The following is a 20,280-nucleotide window of genomic DNA, read 5'->3' as shown; positions in this document are numbered from 1 at the left end:
ATGTTACCTGCCCAGCACCAAACAACAGACAAACATGGGAACTAGATCGTGAGGAAAATTGCAGCTACAGATACAGATATTTTTCACAGTTGAAGGAAACAAAAACAAAGAATATTGGACATACGGTCATCAGGTACCAGAAAAAGGACTCCAGATGAATGCAGCTGTTGCTCTTTGTGTTCAAGAAGTGGATAAGCAGCAGCAGTTTGCTAACATGTTAGACTTATCAATTTATAAGGCCATAATTTGGCCTCTCATGTGTTGTGGAATTCTGTCCCTGGTGGCCAAAAAAAATTATTAGTGTTGCTTTATCTTTAAATATTATAACTTATTGCTGTAAGCGAGTTGATTCAGTTGTAGAACATTTAATTATATCCATCATTAACTTTATTTATGTACACGCGCACACGTAGACGTGGTTTAGGACAATGTCCACTTGCACAACAGACTGGACAGGAAGGGTCAGAGCTGACAGTACTTACTCTTAAGTCTTGAGGTTGTTCAACATCTGCAGTATCATGGTGCATATGCACTATCATTCAGAGGTAGCCAGTGTTTTGTTCTATGCTGTGGCGTGTTGAGGCAGCAGGCTTAGAGCAGCAACCACTAACAGGTTAATATAGTAGTAAATTCATATGTATATGGTGTAAAAGTGTTAGGCACTTTAGATTTTTAAATTCTTACCCATCACACAGTACCATCAGAGAGGCGTTAGGCATCAGCATGACAACGACCCCAAACATACAGCCTGAGTCTTAAAGAACTGGTCCCAACTATCAGCTTTCAGTGACAAGAACAAGAACGAATCCTGCAATATGGCTCCCAGAGCTCAACATCATGGAGTCAGTCTGGGATTAAATGAAGAGATCTCAAAAATGTATATAAAAACAAAATGATAATTCATTGAGGTTACTGCAATAATAACTAGTCTCCTGCTGTTTAAAATTGTAGTATATATTATTATATTGTTTTTTTAATGTAACCCTCTCCTGAATAACAGCTGTCTTGACTGTTGATAAACCACGACAATGTAATCCTTTTTGAACAAACACAGCAGTAACGTGTCTCAGCCTCTCAGCTTGGTGTGGTACTAGTGGAAACCCCCTGTGCTTTCTCTCGTATCCTGAACTGACACCTCAACACAGCACTGACGACGGGGGCGGGACTTCCGGTTGAGCGCACCCGGAAGATTCGGATGCAAGTTTCGGTGCTCGACCGTGCATCCATATGCTCGTTACTTTAAACGTTTTAATGTGATTTGGGCACCTTTTCTACACTGTAGTATTTGCAACAATGTTGTCTTTAGACTTTCTTGACGATGTTCGTCGCATGAATAAGCGGCAGGTAGGTACCAGAGTATTAGTTTACTGTGAGGTAATGACTGGCTCTTTGTATTGTGAGGGAGCTCAGAGCTAACGTTAACTAGCCGCCGAGCGCTTTTTAACACTGCAGCCTCAATCTGTCACCTGTTAGCGACCTACAAAGTGTAACTGTTTATGCACACGTCTCTTCAAGAGGGTCTTCCTCATACTGCAGCATAAAGGCCATCTGAAAACCTTGTTAAAACAACTGATCTCAGTGTAGCTAGCTATTTTCCTCATTTTACTACACTAAGTGTGATCTGAGGTCTAACGCCAGATCAGCAATCAGTGAATTCAATGTTATCTCATGCAAATCCAAGAGTTACTAGTTGTTTTTGGGTCATTATATAGCTGAAATAATCTTAATGAAATAGTCTTATGTTTTTAAGGGTTGTTATTGAAAGAAATGCAATTGTGTGCATTTTGTGTGCAGCTCTACTACCAGGTGCTGAACTTTGGTATGATTGTTTCCTCTGCGCTGATGATCTGGAAGGGGCTGATGGTTGTCACTGGCAGCGAGAGTCCTATTGTTGTTGTTCTCAGGTAAGTTACTCACATGTGGGGCTTTTGGGTCTTCTTCTACCTTAATTTGGCATTTCTGGCCTCTGCTGGTGAGAATCAGTGTTGTGAGAATTGTAGTTACTTCTGCTAATTAGAAGTAAAAAGCTGAACAGGGTGGTGAGTCCTGCATGGAAATAGACATTTGGTAGAATGAACAGCAACCAAGAGTCATTTGACTGGTGAAAGTTGTGGCTTTTAATTGGATGGTTGTGAATATATAAACCACAGTGTACCACAACACACATCAATAAAGAGAAGCTGCTAGGATATTCTCGTTTCTGATTTAAACAAGTTCAATTAGATAACAACCTTGAAGAATTGCTTGTTTTGTACAAGCTCAGATGTCTGTTTGACTGTCCTCTGGGTAACATGACTCATCACACAGTTGTCACCATTTTACATACATACACCTATAAGTAAACCAGGACAGTTTTCCCAAGAGTGAAGAACAGAAAAGAATGAATATATTAAACACACATTTTCTCTTCAAGATCTTTGTGCCAGAAACAGTTATACTAGTACACAAGTGCATAAAATAGAAAAAAAACATTTACAGAATCACCTTCTGATTCTGAGTATTTACATGATTTACTTTCGAAAACAAAGTTTTGTATAGCTGTGTGATAATTAATCCTTTCATGTGTTGCCGTTGTTACAATAGCATTTAAGAATGGGAGTGACAGACTTGCGACAACAAGCTGTGATCAACAATTACTTATTTATTCCCTATATATCATACTGTTAGAATGAGGAAGATGAGACTGCTGTTCATGCAATGTTATGGCTTGTAAGCAGTTGTTAATGCCTCCTTGTAGCTTTGCAAACATCACAGTTTGCTACTGGACTGACTTTGTTTCCTATCTTTCAACTTAAATCTATTCCAAACAATACAAACATTTAATTATTTTTCACCTCTTTAAAAGACTCTCTTCCATAAGTTGTGAATAACATCTGTAAAACAAAGGTTGTGGTTGGCATGACACATTGTTAATCAAAGGTGGAAATGTTAAATATTTAAATGCTGTAAATGGTACTAACCAATTTTGCTTATGTGTATTTAATTTCAGTGGAAGTATGGAGCCAGCTTTCCACAGAGGAGACCTGCTGTTTCTGACCAACCGAGTAGAGGATCCTATCAGAGTCGGAGAGATCGTCGTCTTCAGGATAGAAGGCAGAGAGATCCCAATAGTACACAGAGTACTAAAGATCCATGAAAAGTACGAATGCACATCCTATACATATGTATCAAACCTGAGAATGCCATTCATAACGATTTAACTGTATCAAATCAATCTAAAGATGTTTGGAAAAGTGTGTGTGATATTTCACGCTTCATCCTCATCCAGACACAAGAGTGTTGAAAAAGTGGTCATGGTGTACGTTTTGGTCTAAAATCATGCTTATACTTTGTCCATAGGGAAAATGGAGACATTAAGTTCTTGACCAAAGGGGACAACAATGCAGTGGATGACAGAGGACTGTACAAGCAGGGCCAACACTGGCTGGAGAAAAAAGATGTGGTGGGGCGAGCTAGGGGGTGAGTACTTTGTTTGGAAAAATGCATAATGGTACAGTTATCTTATTAACATCTTTAATACAGGTAACTTCTTTGTTGTGTAGTAGAGGCCACAAATACATTTCTCAAAACTGGAGAGTTACGATCTAGGGAAGCTTTGAAAGTCTAGCAGAGACAGTGTATTCAATTAAAATCTTCTTTATTTACAAGATGACACAGTAAAAGCAACATTTCTATTTCTCTAATGGAATTGAATGGAAGCCATAGTTCTTTTGGCCAAAGGAAAACTGACAAGGTCATCTGCAATAAGCAGCAATTTCACATCTTCACAGTTTTGGCTTTAGGGATTATGGTTGGTCTATTATCCGTTGCTAGTTAATTTATACTGAACAAGGTATGACATAGGAAGTTCATCCCTTTAATCTGTACTTGTCCAGATGTTTGAGAGGGGCAGGGAGGACACTGAGCACTTAGGTTTATATTTGGGACCCTCAGATGTTCGTTCCTGAAATCAGGCTACCTTGTGTAGGACTGCAAGTAATAATTATTTTCATCACTGATTAATTAATCGGCCGATATCTTCTCTTCTTTTTCTTTGTTTTGTTTGATTTTAAACCAAATACATTAGGTTTATATGCCAACTGCTTAGTGACGAATAAATAACTAATCAATATACATAGCTCCATTGCCTCACATTGTGTCAAATAACCAGTGACAGATGGGTCCATGGTCAATGATGTTGTGAGCAAGAGCAGGGAAAGTCAACCCTTGAAGTATTACAAATCTCCTAGAGGTGGTTGGTCTAAAGTCCTGCCAGGAACTTGACACAATAGTTTCCTTCCCTCCAGAGAGGGCCATCTAAACAACAGACAAGGGAGGGACAGAAGAAGGGCGGGAAAGAGAGGACTCTGCCTCAGAAGATGAATTCTGCTCATCCAGTCAACTTTGTCTTTGGATTTATTGTGATGCCATGACAGCCTGCAGCAAAAACACAAGAGGTCTGCACTGAAGATGGAAGCAGAGACAGCTGTGTCAACTTCTGTGTCTACTGACACACAGAGATGAATGAAGCACATCTGTCCTGTGTCTCTGCTTCCATCTGAAGTAGACCATGGGCCTGACCCAGGGAAGTGGATCTGAACAAACAGATCCTCCTTCAAATACCTGAGGTAGAGCTAAATCGGCTCATGGCTGAGAAGGAAGAGAAGATATACCTGCTGGAAGTAGAACACAGAGCGACAAGAAACAACAGAGAGAAAAATGTAGGGATCAACTGTAGGGATCAACCAAATCAGATGAAGGAGGTTCAGAGAAAAGCAACTGAGCAAACTGAGGGGGACCCAGCCTTGCACTACCTCCCAAAGTGATATCACTCCCCTACTCCTAAGCCCTATGTCATCTTTCCTCTCTCTCTCTCTCTCTCTCTCTCTCTCTCCTTACCCACCCTAACCTCATTATCTCTCCTTATCCTCTCTAAAAAACCTCAGGGCCAAACGGTGGCTCATTAACAGAAAGAGGAAGTCATTAAAACAGGAAATTGCAACTTCTTCTTTCTGTGAGTTTGCACCTTCTCCCCGTGTCTGAGTAGGTCTTCTCCAGGTTCTCTGGTTTCCATCCACACTCCACAGATAACCCTAACCCTAACCAAAAAGGGTAATTCTACAAGCCTTCATTTTACCTTTTCATACAGAGGACACACTATTCTTCAGTAATTTAAGGTTTAGCAGCTACTTTCCGATTCCGAGGATATGGACATAAAAAATTAGGACGAGGGGCAGCTTCCAGGTGGCTTGCATTATAGACTCAGAGTCTGCTGTATGGTTTGATCAGTTACAAACTGACATATGTTGTGTATCAATAAAAATTTTTGACAGTGAATATTCATGTCATCTCCAGGTTTGTGCCATACATTGGAATTGTCACCATTCTCATGAACGATTACCCCAAGTTCAAAGTAAGTTTGTCGACCCTCGTCTCAATTGACAAGATTCGCTTGGCTCTCAAGCATTAAAGTTTCTGGTGTAATTCTGATTCCTCACGTGTTTTCACTCTGCAGTATGCTGTCCTCTTCATGCTGGGTCTCTTTGTGTTGGTCCATCGGGAGTGAGGTTCCCAGACTTCAGGACTCAAGAAGGATAAACTACGTCCAGGAAACCTCAATCATGCCTTTCAAAACAGAATTAAGTTAGACTTTGTCAAACCCAACTGGCTTTTTTGTACCATTTGTTTGAACATTTTGTAGAAATGTGGATAGGGTGTTTACATTTGAAAAATCCAAGCTTTAAAAATATTTTTGTGAGGGAACTAGGCTAGATTTAGATTGAAGTTGATCTTTATTTGTAATCCTCAGAATGTGAAACAGCATTCTTAAAGATAAATTAAGTCTTGTTTCTTTCCTGTTGAACCATTGTGTTTGGAAAAAAAAATATGTGAAGTATTTTATGAGAACTAAATATGAATGATATTAAATATTAAATCTGGTTACCTTCCACTATGGACTATTTCAACTAGTTTTCTCAGTTTCTCTTGGCCCCATTTCAAGAGTCAGAGGATGTCATACCCTCTCTTTTCCCAATGTGATAGAGCAGTTGTGATCTGGAAATATAGAGCATGTGTCAAAAATGGACTGCTTATTGTGGCAACATCTTTTTTTATTATTATTAATAATACACAGAATCAAAATCACTCACATGAAAGTAGTTATGTCTTCTGTCCACTATTTGTAGCTGCAAGTGATGAGTAATGTCTTTTTTTAACAATTGTTTTGTGTTGAAAGAGGAAGCTACATAAAATGAACCTGCAGCACTGTATTGGTTAATGTGAAGAAAATAGATTTCATTTATACCTGCTTTTTTTTTTTTTTTTTTTTTTTTTTTTCATTTTTAAAAGGACAATCCAAAAATTCTGTGAAACCAGTACCAACCACAGTCAGATCAGGGTTAACTTGCAGAGTTGTGCCAGAAATCAATTGTTGCACACACCTTGTCTTGTAAATGAAATAATGTAATGGCTTTTTGATAACTTTCTTATGTAAAGGTCACTGGAGTGGGCCACAGGCTCTGCCTCATTGCAAGTGGTCTGAGCTTTTCATGAGCACAGACATGCTGAGCATTAACCTTGTTGTTTACATGATGTTGAGCACACTGTAGTGTTCTCGCAATCAAGGTGAATCCTACTGAAGCTGACCAACACCAGCATGTAATCATACAGTACTAGGGATTGACAGATAATTTTAATATGGATCCACTTGAAACTATTGAGGCACTTGAACTCTGACTGAGATTGATTGCATTTGGTTGCAGGTTTTTGTTAGACCTCAAAGACCTTGCCTATGTTGCCAGTTCAGTGGGGCTTTTTACTGCTTTCATTTTAAGCGGTACCTCACAAAAAATCACAATGTGCTGCATGGTCAAACTTAATTTAGTCTCAAGTGATTATGGCCTAAAATTAATCGCACGCTTTGATCTGTAAATCAGTTGGTTTGAGCCTAAGATGCAAATATCCATCCCATCTTTGAGGGAAAATGCAGTGTTTCATAAAACCACGGCTGTGACAGATCACCTAATCTGTGAACATGGTGAGAGTGAGGCCGTGATGGTCAGACTCTCTTAATTAGACTGACATTCAGTCGTGCAGAATGCTTGAAATCACAAGTATGTGTGTGTGTGAATGCCAAAGGTTGTGAAAAGAGCAAGACACAAGCTGCAGCTCCTCTATAAACTTGCAACTTTAGCACCCTGAAGTGACACAGAGGCCGTCTGTCTTATCAGCTCTAAATTAGCAGCGAGAATCAGCAGGTTCTTGTCCTCAGAGGACTGATGGTGATCACAGCGGCATGCTGCAACCGGCCAAATGTCACGTTGCTCATTGTAAGGGGCCAGGCCTGGCCGTGAGAGACGGAGGGGTGGGGGTGGGGGGTGGCGGTGTAGAGGCCTGGCAAGGAAATGACTGCATGTGTTGCTTTGGAGGGAGAAAGATTCACCTGTGCCATTTCGTGGATCAGATCTCACAATTTACACCAAAGATGCACAGCCTCAAACAAAAAATTCTATATACAGTCAATGATGTTTGCCAGTTTATGGAGCTTTTGGTAAGAGCTGTGACATGTATGTTGTGGCATATTTTATCGGTTTAGTATGAACTGTAAGAGCATTTGAGGAGCATTTCTTTAAATACATATAGTACAGTAAATATACTGCTGTTTGTGCAGGGTCCCGCCATCCATATGACGTAGGCTACTTGTGCCCAAAAAAGTCTGAAAATCTTTTCAGCCTCTGACAAAAGGGAAATCAAATAGAATCTGAATTACTCCATCCCTCCAGTGAATAAAATATTTGCGTTTTGGTATGCTGATGCTAATCTAGTTTTTCAGCAAGCATTCACATCTGCCCTGAGCTCGAGGATGAATCGTGTGGTGCGTAAAAGACGCACGGCCACAGAGGCGGTCTCGTCAGACCTTCGCAATGTGTCAACCGGCTGCATTTTAATTTATGCAGCAGGCTGAATAAAAATTACACGCAACGTAAAGAGAGCCCACCCAGAGAAAGGAGAGCCTATAAAAGCAGGATGCGTCTGAGCAATCCAGAGCCAACAGGAGACGCTTTGGAAACTTGCTCCCTGAAGAACAGTTCGCCACTCCGCGCAGAGATGAGAGGGTTTACGCTGAATAATGTTTGCCAGTGTGGCTTATTTACTTATCTTGTCTTATTTTCCTTTGTGTCTTTTACCACTGCAGTCAGTTTCGACTTGACTGAGCTTAGGAATAAAGTTGCAAAAATTAAAGTGAATCCAAGAGGCAATCTTTGGGCTACAGGTAAGACTCATCTTTTAATCTAAAAGAAAATCTTATATTTCAAATGTTATAGCCTACATTTTTAAATATAAAGTAAATCAATATTTACATGATGACACTGACTTTGCTTGGAACGATGTTGATGTGTTGACTGCGCCATGTCACTACAAGGGAGGTTTTCTCTCCTCCAGATTTCACCTAATTTAAGGCAACATTAAAGAGTGTTTTCTCTGACTTGGCAGGACACTTCATGGGAAAGAAGAGTGTGATGGATACGCCCCTGTTGCCTTCAGCGGATGGACAGGGTGTCGATGCGCTGGAAGTCACCCTCCCTGGGGAGCAGAGCGCCCTCGGGGAGCTTTTCCAAGAGTTTCTGCGGGTGGCGTTGCAAGCGCAGGTTGATCCACAAGAGAGCCGCTCGAAAAATCAGGTGAGTACCACTGATGTCCAAACGCTTTGATTGTGTTTTCACACAAAAATGCCTGAAGTGATGACCCTGTGTCTTAATTTGATGTCATGGACTCTGCGTTTCAGGAGGGGGACTTGTTGATGAAGATTTTAGAAAGCTACATCCAAAGCAGAAAGTGATACAGAAGATGAAACTCTGGCATGAACACGGATCCGAGGTCACCTGACCTGATGGGTTAAAATAAATGAATTAGACACAGAGAACATGTGTCCTGCTCATCATGATTGTAATTTACTCTAACTGTCATACTTAGTCTACAGCTCCTGTGCCATTCGCAATACAAGTAAATGTTTTTTTTTTCAATTTATTTTGATGACGATATTTCACATTGTCCTGTCGTTTAAAAATATTTCTATTAAATAAAATTAGGCCATTATTTGCACTGATGTGACTTTGATCTGGGGGATTTAAATTACAGAAAACGTTTCGGTTTATTCAAGTTCGAGTTACCATCAGCACACAGCACTGCTTCACTGATCGCTTCACTGTGGCTCCACCACTGGGCTTCTTCTACTTGTTTCCGTGCATGACAATGGAGTTACACTGGAAAATGCCGGAGTAAGATGGATCACTGTTCACTTAAAATATCGTGACCACGCCGCATACAGTCAGCTTCATCTTAGAGACTTTACAGTATAAAAAACCTTATTTCTGAGTCGTTGTCGCCCCCCCCCTCTGTTTTTCTCCAGGGATCTATACACGACCTTCACAGCCCTCATTCACAGGCCCAACACTAACGATCACCTTATTGTTCGTGATTGTTTCGCTTCTGTGCCAAAAGCATGTCCAAAATAACACTTATATAAATACAAATGTGGGCAGCTTATATAAATCACATTGTCTGGCTTCCTGAATGTTTCGACATGAAATCGATATTGTCTTTTGTACTTGTCCTTTGCGTAAAGGGATGATCTGTTCTCTCGATCAATAGTCGTGAAGTGAGATGGACCCAGCTACATTGCCTAAGGCTAATCTACGGTGTTATAAACGGGTAGGCTACAGCTATTTCAATTTATCTCCCACAGTTACCTCTTCTATTGCCTCATGTCATTTTTAAGGTGTGGATGTGAAAAGTAGTGACTGAGCTGAGAAAGTACTTAGTAAAGTCTAATCCACTTTTCAGGTGAGAGGGATGGGAGTTGTGTCTACATACCTGGCTGACTTCACAATTATGGCCCAATAAGTGACACATATATATATATAAAAAAAGATCTGAATAAAGAATACACTCGTTATCAGTCCTGCAATAAATCCTTACTTCCTGCATCTTATAATGTTCAGTTTCTGTTGAAACTGTTTTAGAGAGGTGTTGAAATTTATGGTCATTCTGGTGAATGCATGTTGGTGGTGCTGTTGAATTTTATTGTGTTATGCTGAGAGGTGTTCCTAATATTTTGTCAACTCTTATTGTTATAAATGGGGTCCTCACATTCCTCCAAGTTGATAACTTCATACTGAATTCATTAATTCTAGGTGTAGGCACTGAAGATTTAGTGTTGGCTCTCAATTAATTTGCAACAGACAAAAAAGTGGAATCATTATGTCTCTTTCTCTGAGTTTCTCAGCATGTGACGGGCATTTTCCCCCTCCATAATCACACATTTTAACCTATGGTTATTTTGTCAAACAACAGCCTCAAGAATGTGGGACTTTCAGGTGCAGAACATTGTACATAAGTAGGTTAGTGGGCTAGAAAACTGGGTACAATTGAACAAATAAGCTTGGTCAAAAGGTTACAGTAAATTTAAGTCCCTAAAAAAAAAAAGCATTCAAACTTACATTTCAAACTCTGATGAAAAACTTAGGACATTGTGTCATACAGTAAGCCTTAGCATTTTGTTGTTGCTGTGGCACAGATAAGCGAGATGTGCTGGTCTGTATTTGAATGCTTCAACCACAAATCTGAGATGTCTACATGATTTACTGTTGCACAGTGCAGTTCAGTGTGTTGATGATTATCAGTTTCTGTGTGTGTGTGTGTGTGTGTGTATGTCTGTGAAAGAGTGGCTCTGCCCTCTCATGACTTAAAATTGCAGATCCAAACATGCTGCAAAGTGTTAACTGTCTAGCAAAGTCTCCACATAATTTGAGCGTGCATAGATCTCCCATGGCGTGCATCATGCTTCCTCCCTCCTGCGGGAATGAGAGATTTCAATTTAGCATCTCTGTTCTCTGCATCGGCTTTGTATTTGCTCTATGCCTCATGTCAATGCTTTGTTCCTTTATATGTTCAGATTGATGTATTAATCCCTCTGTCTGTCACCCCACACAGACGAACAGCTCTGTTTCTTTGAAGTCACAGGAGAGTCGATGCTTGCCAAACACAAAAACTATTTAAAATTTAACTTCCAGGGAAAGAAATGATTACTCCTGCACAGATCTGATTTCATTAAATCTTTTCACTTTTGATGGAGTGAATCCAGGTAATAGCCTCATAATTTATTAATTCAGCCCGAATAAATCTGTGTCAGTGCGACCGGAGGGGATGGAGCTAAAAACGAGTAAGAGAAGTATCTTTGAGACAACTGAGGTTTGAATTGTACAAAGGTTAATATAAAGAAAGATGCCCCTAATATTTTTCATATTCACTGTACATTGAATTGTTTCTAACAATCCAAGCTTAGGGAATACTTTGTTTTTTACTATACAGATGGTCATCAAAGAGGACACTATATTCTCTGTTGTGATGTGATTTAAATCATTCAAATGAAAAGCTAATGTGGCATTAATTAAAACTCTATATGCTACTGGAAAATGTGTGTAGTTCAGCTGTGTTGTGTATACTACAGTGTAACTGTACGGCTCTTCAATAAGAAAAGATCATAAAGTAAATATTGATCAACTTGTGGAAGCAGTTACACCAAATGCTGGGGCTAATTAAAAGCAGATACAATTATCAGTAACTGCTGATGTCCTCATCTTGAAGAGGTTAATGTGACCTTTAATGCTAATATTTTTACTTATCTTTATATCAGACAGACTACTAGAAAGATTAGCCAACTGGCATTTTAATGGCTGCAAGGTCATGCATGCAAATCACGCTGTGTTATCCTAAACTGCTGCTGTGACAAATTCATTTCTTCATGTGTTAATGAACAGAAAGGTGATTTACTGTGTGCCATTTGTTTCTATAAGAGTGTTTCTTGGACAGTTTTGTTATTCAGCAATTAAAGCTTTGGTTGTAAATGGGTTTCACATGTCATGTGAGGGCATTTTAATTTGAATGAACATAACAGACAGCAGGGCATCACTCTATTTACCATATAAATGATGATATCCCCACTAGGCAGCTCAATGTGCATTCATGCACAAATGATTTATGATAATTTATCATTTTTGTCGCTACATTGAACTGTGACCATCTCCAGTCCCCAGTATGGAGCCTGATCTCACTGGAAATCTGCACTCACTTATATGAAAATTAATTAAATGTTTTCAATCTTACATGGCAACTAGAATTACCGCCCTGCTGATCTACACCCCCACCAACCAGTCAAGTTTCAGTTTACCATCCATTTCAGTCCACATTCCTATAATATATGCAGTGAAGAATTTTAAGGAATTTAATAAAAGCTATTACAGTTTTTTTCAATTGCTAACAAGCATTGGTCAAAACTGAAGTCACATTGTCAAAACTCTTCACACAGTCAGCAAAGCAGAAGTCTATGTGGAGCAAACTGTGAATCACTTTTAATTGCTTTCATACAAAATGCATTCAGTGACCACAGTTACCGAAATTCATGAACTCCTTTCTCAGTCAGAGCCCACCACCTGCAAAACACTTACTTTTGCAGCACATTTTTCAAATGCTAACACACTTTGTTCAAAACAGTTCAAAACACAATCAAAACAGATTGCTGGAAAAAAAAATTGTGCATTTCAGCTGCAGCCACATTGAAATCTATAGAAAATAATATCAAAATATTGCCAATAAAATGAAACAATAATAATTCCAAACACAGCTGAGTGCAGTTTGCAGCTGAAAACCTGCCCAGGTGACCTGTGTTTGGCCTCATTACTGATGCAAGCAGATAAAAGGGGATGGCTTCTGAATGTTTTTTTTGGAAGTATGGATCAAAGAGGACAGGTTGGTGGAGAGAGAGGAGTGGCAGGGAGAGAGAGAAGAGGAAGGAGAGGAAGACCAAGAGCTGTGGTCTCTGATGAGATAAGGGCCACAGTTATTGACCATGTGGTGAATCATGGATTCTCTATGAGAGAGGCCGGATTAAGCGTGCAGCCAAACTTGCGGCATTCAACAGTTGCATCAAAATTGAGAATTTTCTGGCAAAACAACAGGTGAGACATGCATCCTCAACTATTGTACCACATTTTACAGTACAGTACACTATGTTTATATTTTACATCTACTGACATTTTTGAAATATATTGATCGTTTTGTGTTTTATATTACTGTATGTAGGATTCAAAGGTCGCCTCCTGCAGGAGGGAGAGGCCGAATTTTTTCAGATGCCCAGGAAACTGCTCTCATTCATGTGGTCATTGCAAACAATGAATGACGAAAACATGTGGCAAAATGCAGAAGAGAGGGAGTGAATATGTTATACATGAAGTACTGTAAATCACTATGCAAAGATATAGAAAACATAAATGTCATTGAAGCAAATTGCTGATTCATTCTTGTTACAATATACAATAATTTAGTATGCTCAATAAAGTGCAAAGATCTTATTCGATAATAAAATACTGATTTATCTGAAAAAAAATCATTCAAACTTTAAAGATAAAATGTATTTTATGTCATGCTCTCTGTTGTTAGTATCTTGTAGTTCAGTGTGCTAAGAGTGAGTGTTTGCTTCCTGAGTGAGACTTGTTATCAGTGTGGTGGATGAATGAGCTTATTTTGAGACATGTAGTATGTGGTTTGTTGGTGAGATGAAATGTTTAGCTGAGATGCATGTTTGTAATGCAGACTGTGTGAAGAGTTTTGAAAAAGTAGTTTAAGTATTGGACAATGCTTGTTAGCAATTGAAAAAAACTTTAGGTGTGTTTTTTGGCACAATTGAAGTCATCACATTGAGAGAAACAAAAAAACGACAGACTCCTTGTATGTGTTCCCATGCTTCGACAACAAACCTGATTCTGTTGTCGCCATGATATTAGACAATGTTCCAAAAATATGGATGTTAATGCAAAGAAGCTACAAATTCTACAGTCACCACAGTTTTAAGGTGGGCGCCAAGATTACAGCCACCAACTCAGTATCTGACCAAATGTGAAATATGGTCACAATCTTCCTTGTGTTCCTGAGTCACAATTAGATTGACCTTTGACCTTTTAGATGTAAAATGTCATCACTTCATAATTTTATCTTATTAGACATTTGTGTGAAGTTTTGTCATAATTAGCGAATTCATTTTGGAGTTATGGCCAAAAATGTGTTTACCTCGACAGGTTACAGTGATGTTGACCTTTGACCTTTGCCCACCAAAATTGAATCACTTCATCCCTGAACCCAAGTGAATGTTGGCACCAAATTTGAAGAAATTCCCTTGAGACCTTCCGGAGTTGTTCCATTCACATGAATGGGACGCACGTAAGGACAACCTGAAAATATAACATAAAGTAAGTGAGGCCGTACTCTACTTAACCAAGGTGATATATTAAAACATTAACCATCACTTTTCATATTGTATGGTGTGAAAATCTATGATTGCTGTAGGTTGTGTTCACACAGACATCTTCAGTGGAAGGCAATTTGTCACATGACCTAAAGTCACAGGCAGTGGAACTCTTGGTATCCTGTTTGTCTGTTTCTCTACGTATCTGCTTGTTTCTTTGTTTTATATTGTCCTGCTTTGATAATGACTCACATTATAGCCATGAGGGTGGCTTGATGCATAATTCACACAGTGGATGTATGTTGTGTCAACAGAGGTAGCCTCAATATCTGCTTGAATGTGTAAGTTCCCTTTTTGTTTCAGTCTGAACACCAAAAGCAGACAGAGACAAATGTGACAAGTTTTAACTCAATAAAATCAACGCTTTAAGCATGAGTCCAAGTCATTATTGATTCAGTGCCCCAAAGGTACTAATTTTCAATTGAGTAATCTATCTTGCCCTCATAGGAGACGCACAGGTCTCATAGGTTTTTAAATAAGACAGACAGGGCATATTAAATGTGTCTCTTGCATTCATTCATTTTCGCCAAAGGACTGTGTGGGTGCAGTGTGTGTGTGTGTTATTATTCATTCAGGCCTGAGACTGAACATCTAAAAAATGTATGTCGTCAGCATAAGGATTATCATATGGTTGTAGGGTGGTATGGCCCTCACAAATTTTATGCCAGTATAAAACTAGCAATCACACACTGCCACCCCTGGCATAAAATCCTTTACTACACTTTGAGGACATCAATTCTGCCCATCAGTGTTTTTTTCATTTTTTTATTGGGCTTATATTATGTGTTCAGAAGAGGGGTGCCATATTTGGAGACAAAATAACCACTCTGTCAGCATCCCACCTGAGCTGCTGTAGTCTTAAATATGTAAATGCATGTCCAGTTGCAAATGCTCAGATAAAGTTTATCTTTTTCCAGAAACACACAACTACTAAACAGTCAGACTACAGCAGATTGATTACAAATGCACCTGTAAATCTATTGTTGCTTTTGATCAAACTCTTGTTTTTGCTTATGACACATTACATCCTACTACGCTGATTTAAATTAATTTTGTGGTGCACAAGTAAAGCGTAATAACATCTTAAGGCCTCATATTAAATTTTTATGTGCAGGATGATTATATGATGTGCTGTGTAAAAACGAGTATGATGTAGTGATTGATACTTATAAATACTAAGAACTAACATACAATTTAATATTAAATGCACAAGTTGCATTGTGTATGATACAATGCTACAGGGATCAATGTTCAAATATCCTCCATCAGGCTGTTTGTTTTGAATGATGATGTCATCTGAGCACGTGACCGTTGCCTTTTGATTTCATTGGTGGAGCCCAGAAGACTCTGCACAGTGGGGCAGGACCACCGAAGCCATTTTATTATTATAACAGTCAAGGTGCAGGTGCATCAATATTTTTTTTGTTTGCTCACTGTTTTAATTTTGATGCTCAAGATACAATGGGACAGTGTGGAATTACGTCGTCCAAAACCGTCTTGGTTTTTCTCAATCTCATATTTTGGGTAAGAAAACAACAGATGTTTGAACAATGTGCAGCATCCCAGTGAGGCCAGGGATGGAGAGCGTTAGCAAGCTAGCAAACTGCGCCAGAGATGCGCTGCGGATTGCGCTCCGATGATAGACGAACTGCAGTTTGAGCCGGGACATTCACCGACACGGTGTCCCGTTCGCACTCACTGCGAGGTGCACTAAATGGAGAAACAATAATGTGACGGGAGCCAGCTGCAGTGTGTCGATAGCTGCCGCCCACGAGTTGTAGCTATGACGTTATGCGGCAGCTGCCAGGTACTGTAGCGTCTGCTGAGTGAACCTGCAGTGCTACATGAAACCACACTGCATCATTATAGTAACAGACTAGCACGATTGGATTAAATATACACACGTAATAAGAAAACAGAAGCTATAAACTGAGCTCTGAAGGGTTTCGCTTAAAAAGAATGTCTCAGGATGTCTGAATGATGTAGAGATAACAAGTTCACACTGCACCTGTCTTTCAAGTCTGTTATATCTGTCTGAGCCTAAACTGCTATTCTTCACATGTAAATGTTTTAATATTTGTATGATTGGTCTTTTTTTTAGCCTAAATATGTGCTTATTTTGTCTTTTTGTCTGGATTTCGAATTTACTGACATGACCATAAATACATACAGTATTGCCAAAGCAGGTTGTACAAGGTTTGCAATGCAAGTAATTCTGAATACAAGGATAAAAATAAGACAAAAAAGTTTTACAAAACCCAGCACTACACAACACTATACTATGTACAGTACCTCTATATGCACTGTAATATACACTACAATGCACTACCCAGCTGAATTACTGCACTGCACAGTATATCATAATGAAACAAAAACAAATGATCAATCATTAACAACTAGAAAAAGAATATTCATTATGAGACATAGTTTAACAACTGAATGTAATAGGGTTGTGTGATCCATAGGAGGACTGAAGGACGTCCTTCTCTCTGTGTGACTCCTGTTTCTCTGGTTTTATGTGCAGGCTGCAGCTGGGATTTTATGCTACATCGGAGCCTATGTGTTTATCACATATGATGACTACGACCACTTCTTTGAAGATGTGTACACTTTGATTCCCGCTGTCATAATAATAGCCGTCGGGACTCTTCTCTTCATCATCGGCCTGATTGGCTGCTGTGCAACAATACGTGAAAGCTCCTGTGGTCTGGCGACTGTGAGTGTGCTCTACTTTGACTTGCATGCTTACAATGAGCTGAATGCTGTGGTGGACATGCAACACGTCTGTTACTCAAGGAAGACACACAGTAACATGAGACTGGGGATAAATATTTATTTAAGTGGGATGAAAAATCATGAGCAATGCATTTTACCTCTGACTTACCTTACTAATGGGTCTCTGAACAATGTGTCTTTGTTGTCATTTCAGTTTGCTGCCATTCTCCTGCTGGTATTTGTAACAGAGTGTGTGGTGGTGGTGCTGGGCTACATATACAGGGCAAAGGTAAACACTGCCTAACTGGTCTGTGTTTTAAAATGGATCTAAAATCAGACTTCCAACATTTTGGCCCACGATTGAAAAAGCTGAACATCCCTTTATTTTGTACAATATATGTTTTATACATAACATTAATTGTTGCATTTAGTATTGTGTATAACAAATAATAAACAAATGATAATGTTGACCTATGTTGTTAATTAGACTTGTAATAATGTGAAAAACTGTTCCTTAGAGATATATATGAAAATTGCAGTCACTGAACAACGACGGAAACAGCAGCTACGTATTTGTTTCAGGTAGAAGATGAGGTGAATCACTCCATCCAGAAAGTTTACAACGAGTACAATGGCACCAACACTGACGCTCCCAGTCGCGCTATTGACTATGTGCAGAGGCAGGTGAGGAGAAAGAGTCCACTGTGTCAAATCTTTTTCTTTTGGCGGCTAAAAATTGAATAGTTTTAATGAACTCACATGACATTTTTATGCCTTTTCACGTGTATATTGTTTTTAACAAGATTTCACTCACCACCTTTCTCTGTTCCTTTCAGCTTCACTGCTGTGGCATTCACAACTACTCTGACTGGAGGAACACTCGCTGGTTTAAAGAATCCAAGAACAACAGTGTGCCAGTCAGCTGCTGTCAGCCGAACATCAGCAACTGCACTGGCACTCTCACTCGCCCAGCAGATCTCTACCAAGAGGTAAACACAACATGCTTGAATGAAGGAGTACATCAGCTAAAACCTCAGTGACATTTGATTTACAGATGAACATTTTGTTTAAACGAACTTAACATTTGAAAGATTCTCTGGCATTATTGCTTGTGCATTTGTCATAGATGTGAAACTCTTTTCATTTTTTATTTTCTATCTTAGGGTTGTGAAGCTCTTGTTGTGAAGAAGTTAAAGGAGATCATGATGTACGTCATATGGGCTGCATTAACTTTTGCATCTATACAGGTAAGGGGGACAATAAATAATAGAGATGAATAGTAGATGTATAGAAATCTGTCTAGTTGTCTGACTGTTTATGACAGAGATTTTTCTCAAATTATGTGATGCTATAATCTAAATCAAGGATTGTAATTTATAGAGAAGATTTGACGGTAATCTTAAATCTAAGAGCTAAAGCCTGTTTGAGTACTTAACACAGCAATCTTCTGCCTTACTGCAAAAAACACATTTAAGATTTGTTATTACAGGACTGTTTCAAAATCAAGTCAAAATCATGTTAATTGGGAACATAATTACAGCTGCAGCATTCTCTGTCAGCAGAAAACTGAGCTGACAACAGCTCTGACCTAATTCAGTCAAAGGATTTGTGGTGTGTTTAACAGCTCAGCATGGCTGCTGCTGACCAGGAAACCCTTGCTCCTAAAGTAGTGACAAAGACAGCATGGCCAATCACTTTCTATTACATTCAAATATACGCATTATAAAATAGCATGCATTCTGAATGTGTGAAAAGATTCAGCTTCTTGGTTTAAGAGCATTTGCTTGTACAGCGTGATTTTCCATTGTAGCACAGAGACAAAAAGCAATTATTCCAGGAGAGCAGGATGCTTGTTATCAACTGCAGTGCTGAATATAAATTTACAATACAGCAAATGTTCAGTATTTTCTACCAACACCCATTAAATTAGAAAAGAACTGATCATGAGCTCCTGCTGTTTGATTACACTCGTGTCACTTTTTGTCATTTGCCTTCCATGATTGCAAAAGGGCAGAATTACTTCAATAATAGCTTTTCTTTTCATTCCTGTGCTGTGTGCCTGCAGATGCTGGGAATGCTCTGTGCCTGCGTGGTGCTGTGCAGGAGGAGTCATGACCCAGCGTACGAGCTGCTGGTCACAACCAACAGCTATGCATGAAGGACGCAGCCAGTCAGCGAAGCACTCAGAAAATCAAAAGGAGCGTCACCGGACATGTCCACAGTAGATTTCAGCTGTAGTTATATAAGCTCAAGCACACCTTGCACAATTCATGATAAAGTAGCGAACACTGATGATGTGGTGTGGGTGGGCGGGGGCTTCAAGGCGAAACCAGTTATTTATTGACATGCATTGTAAGTTACTGTTACTTTATATGTTTGTTTTTTTCCCTTATAAATACTTATAAAAGCCAAAGTTGTATATGGCTAATTGACATTCGTGATATTGATGCTGATTTCTTTTTTTCTTTTGATTGTGGCTTCATATTTGGGCTCGTTCCCAGTGAGGATGATGATGAGAATTAACTTGGAGCTTCTGTGTGAAATTATGATTGGGAGTGTGGCATGGAATGTAATTCCTTGCAGGCTAGTTTGCACTATGGCTGCAGCTCTGGAGATATTTCATGGTTGTTAAAATGCAAGGTCTATGCTAAAAAGAACATGTACACTATTCGTAATATGTTGGCTTTGACCAGACTTTGTGAAAATTGAAAAACTTTTTTACCATAGAAAGAACAGATTCAGTGTTTTTAACTCTGTCTTTAGATTTTTGTTTGTGAAGCACCTCTGCGTTTCATCTCTTAAACCATGTTTGGTAGAAAGAGTTCTTCATATTCACAAATATCCAGATTGTGAATGATGTACATTCTGTTTTGGTGAGGATGTTCTCTTAATCTGGCTTCACTAGTGAGGCATCGCCCATATAGAAATTGTGAATCAACCTTTTAGTCTCCAGTGCTATTAGTTGGAGTATTATCAGTGTTACCTGAAGACTTGTGTTTGTGTAGATTCAGTTTGAATTCTTTCTGTTTAGTTTGCTAGTTATAAACCTGCTATAAAGAAGTATGACCTGTTATTTTATACATTTTTTTGTGAAATTGGCCTCTGTTTAAATATTTTTGAGCTGTTAAGTTGACCCCTAGATATTAAGCTAGTGCTCAAAACACGACAAACAAAATTGTGTATAGAGTGGAGAACAGGCAGGGGGCAAATAAACTCATACATTTTAA

General features: G+C 39.1%; 3 protein-coding genes across 3 annotated transcripts; all 3 read left to right on the top strand.

Moving 5' to 3' along the window:
- Positions 1 to 1,180: 1,180 nt before the first annotated feature.
- sec11a (SEC11 homolog A, signal peptidase complex subunit) lies at positions 1,181 to 6,064 on the top strand. Its single transcript, XM_022740929.1, has 6 exons — positions 1,181 to 1,344; positions 1,795 to 1,904; positions 2,990 to 3,139; positions 3,340 to 3,459; positions 5,335 to 5,392; positions 5,495 to 6,064. Exons 1-6 carry the CDS (start codon positions 1,294 to 1,296, stop codon positions 5,543 to 5,545), a joined length of 540 nt encoding a protein of 179 aa, XP_022596650.1. The 5' UTR covers positions 1,181 to 1,293; the 3' UTR covers positions 5,546 to 6,064.
- Positions 6,065 to 8,046: 1,982 nt separating this feature from the next.
- On the top strand, positions 8,047 to 8,875 carry nmb (neuromedin B). Its single transcript, XM_022745705.1, has 3 exons — positions 8,047 to 8,251; positions 8,473 to 8,660; positions 8,765 to 8,875. The coding sequence occupies exons 1-3, from the start codon at positions 8,086 to 8,088 to the stop codon at positions 8,816 to 8,818; spliced, it is 408 nt and encodes a 135-aa protein (XP_022601426.1). The 5' UTR covers positions 8,047 to 8,085; the 3' UTR covers positions 8,819 to 8,875.
- Positions 8,876 to 15,696: 6,821 nt separating this feature from the next.
- On the top strand, positions 15,697 to 20,280 carry LOC111221471 (tetraspanin-3-like). The gene is made up of 7 exons (XM_022744837.1): positions 15,697 to 15,862; positions 16,863 to 17,054; positions 17,268 to 17,342; positions 17,636 to 17,737; positions 17,890 to 18,042; positions 18,217 to 18,300; positions 19,119 to 20,280. The coding sequence occupies exons 1-7, from the start codon at positions 15,800 to 15,802 to the stop codon at positions 19,209 to 19,211; spliced, it is 762 nt and encodes a 253-aa protein (XP_022600558.1). The 5' UTR covers positions 15,697 to 15,799; the 3' UTR covers positions 19,212 to 20,280.

The sequence above is a fragment of the Seriola dumerili genome, unplaced genomic scaffold, assembly GCF_002260705.1.
Source record: "Seriola dumerili isolate Sdu_G_001 unplaced genomic scaffold, Sdu_1.0 BDQW01000003.1, whole genome shotgun sequence".
Lineage (NCBI taxonomy): Eukaryota > Metazoa > Chordata > Actinopteri > Carangiformes > Carangidae > Seriola > Seriola dumerili.
The sequence above is the reverse complement of the archived record's forward strand: the minus strand, read 5'-3'. Positions and strand labels throughout refer to the sequence as shown.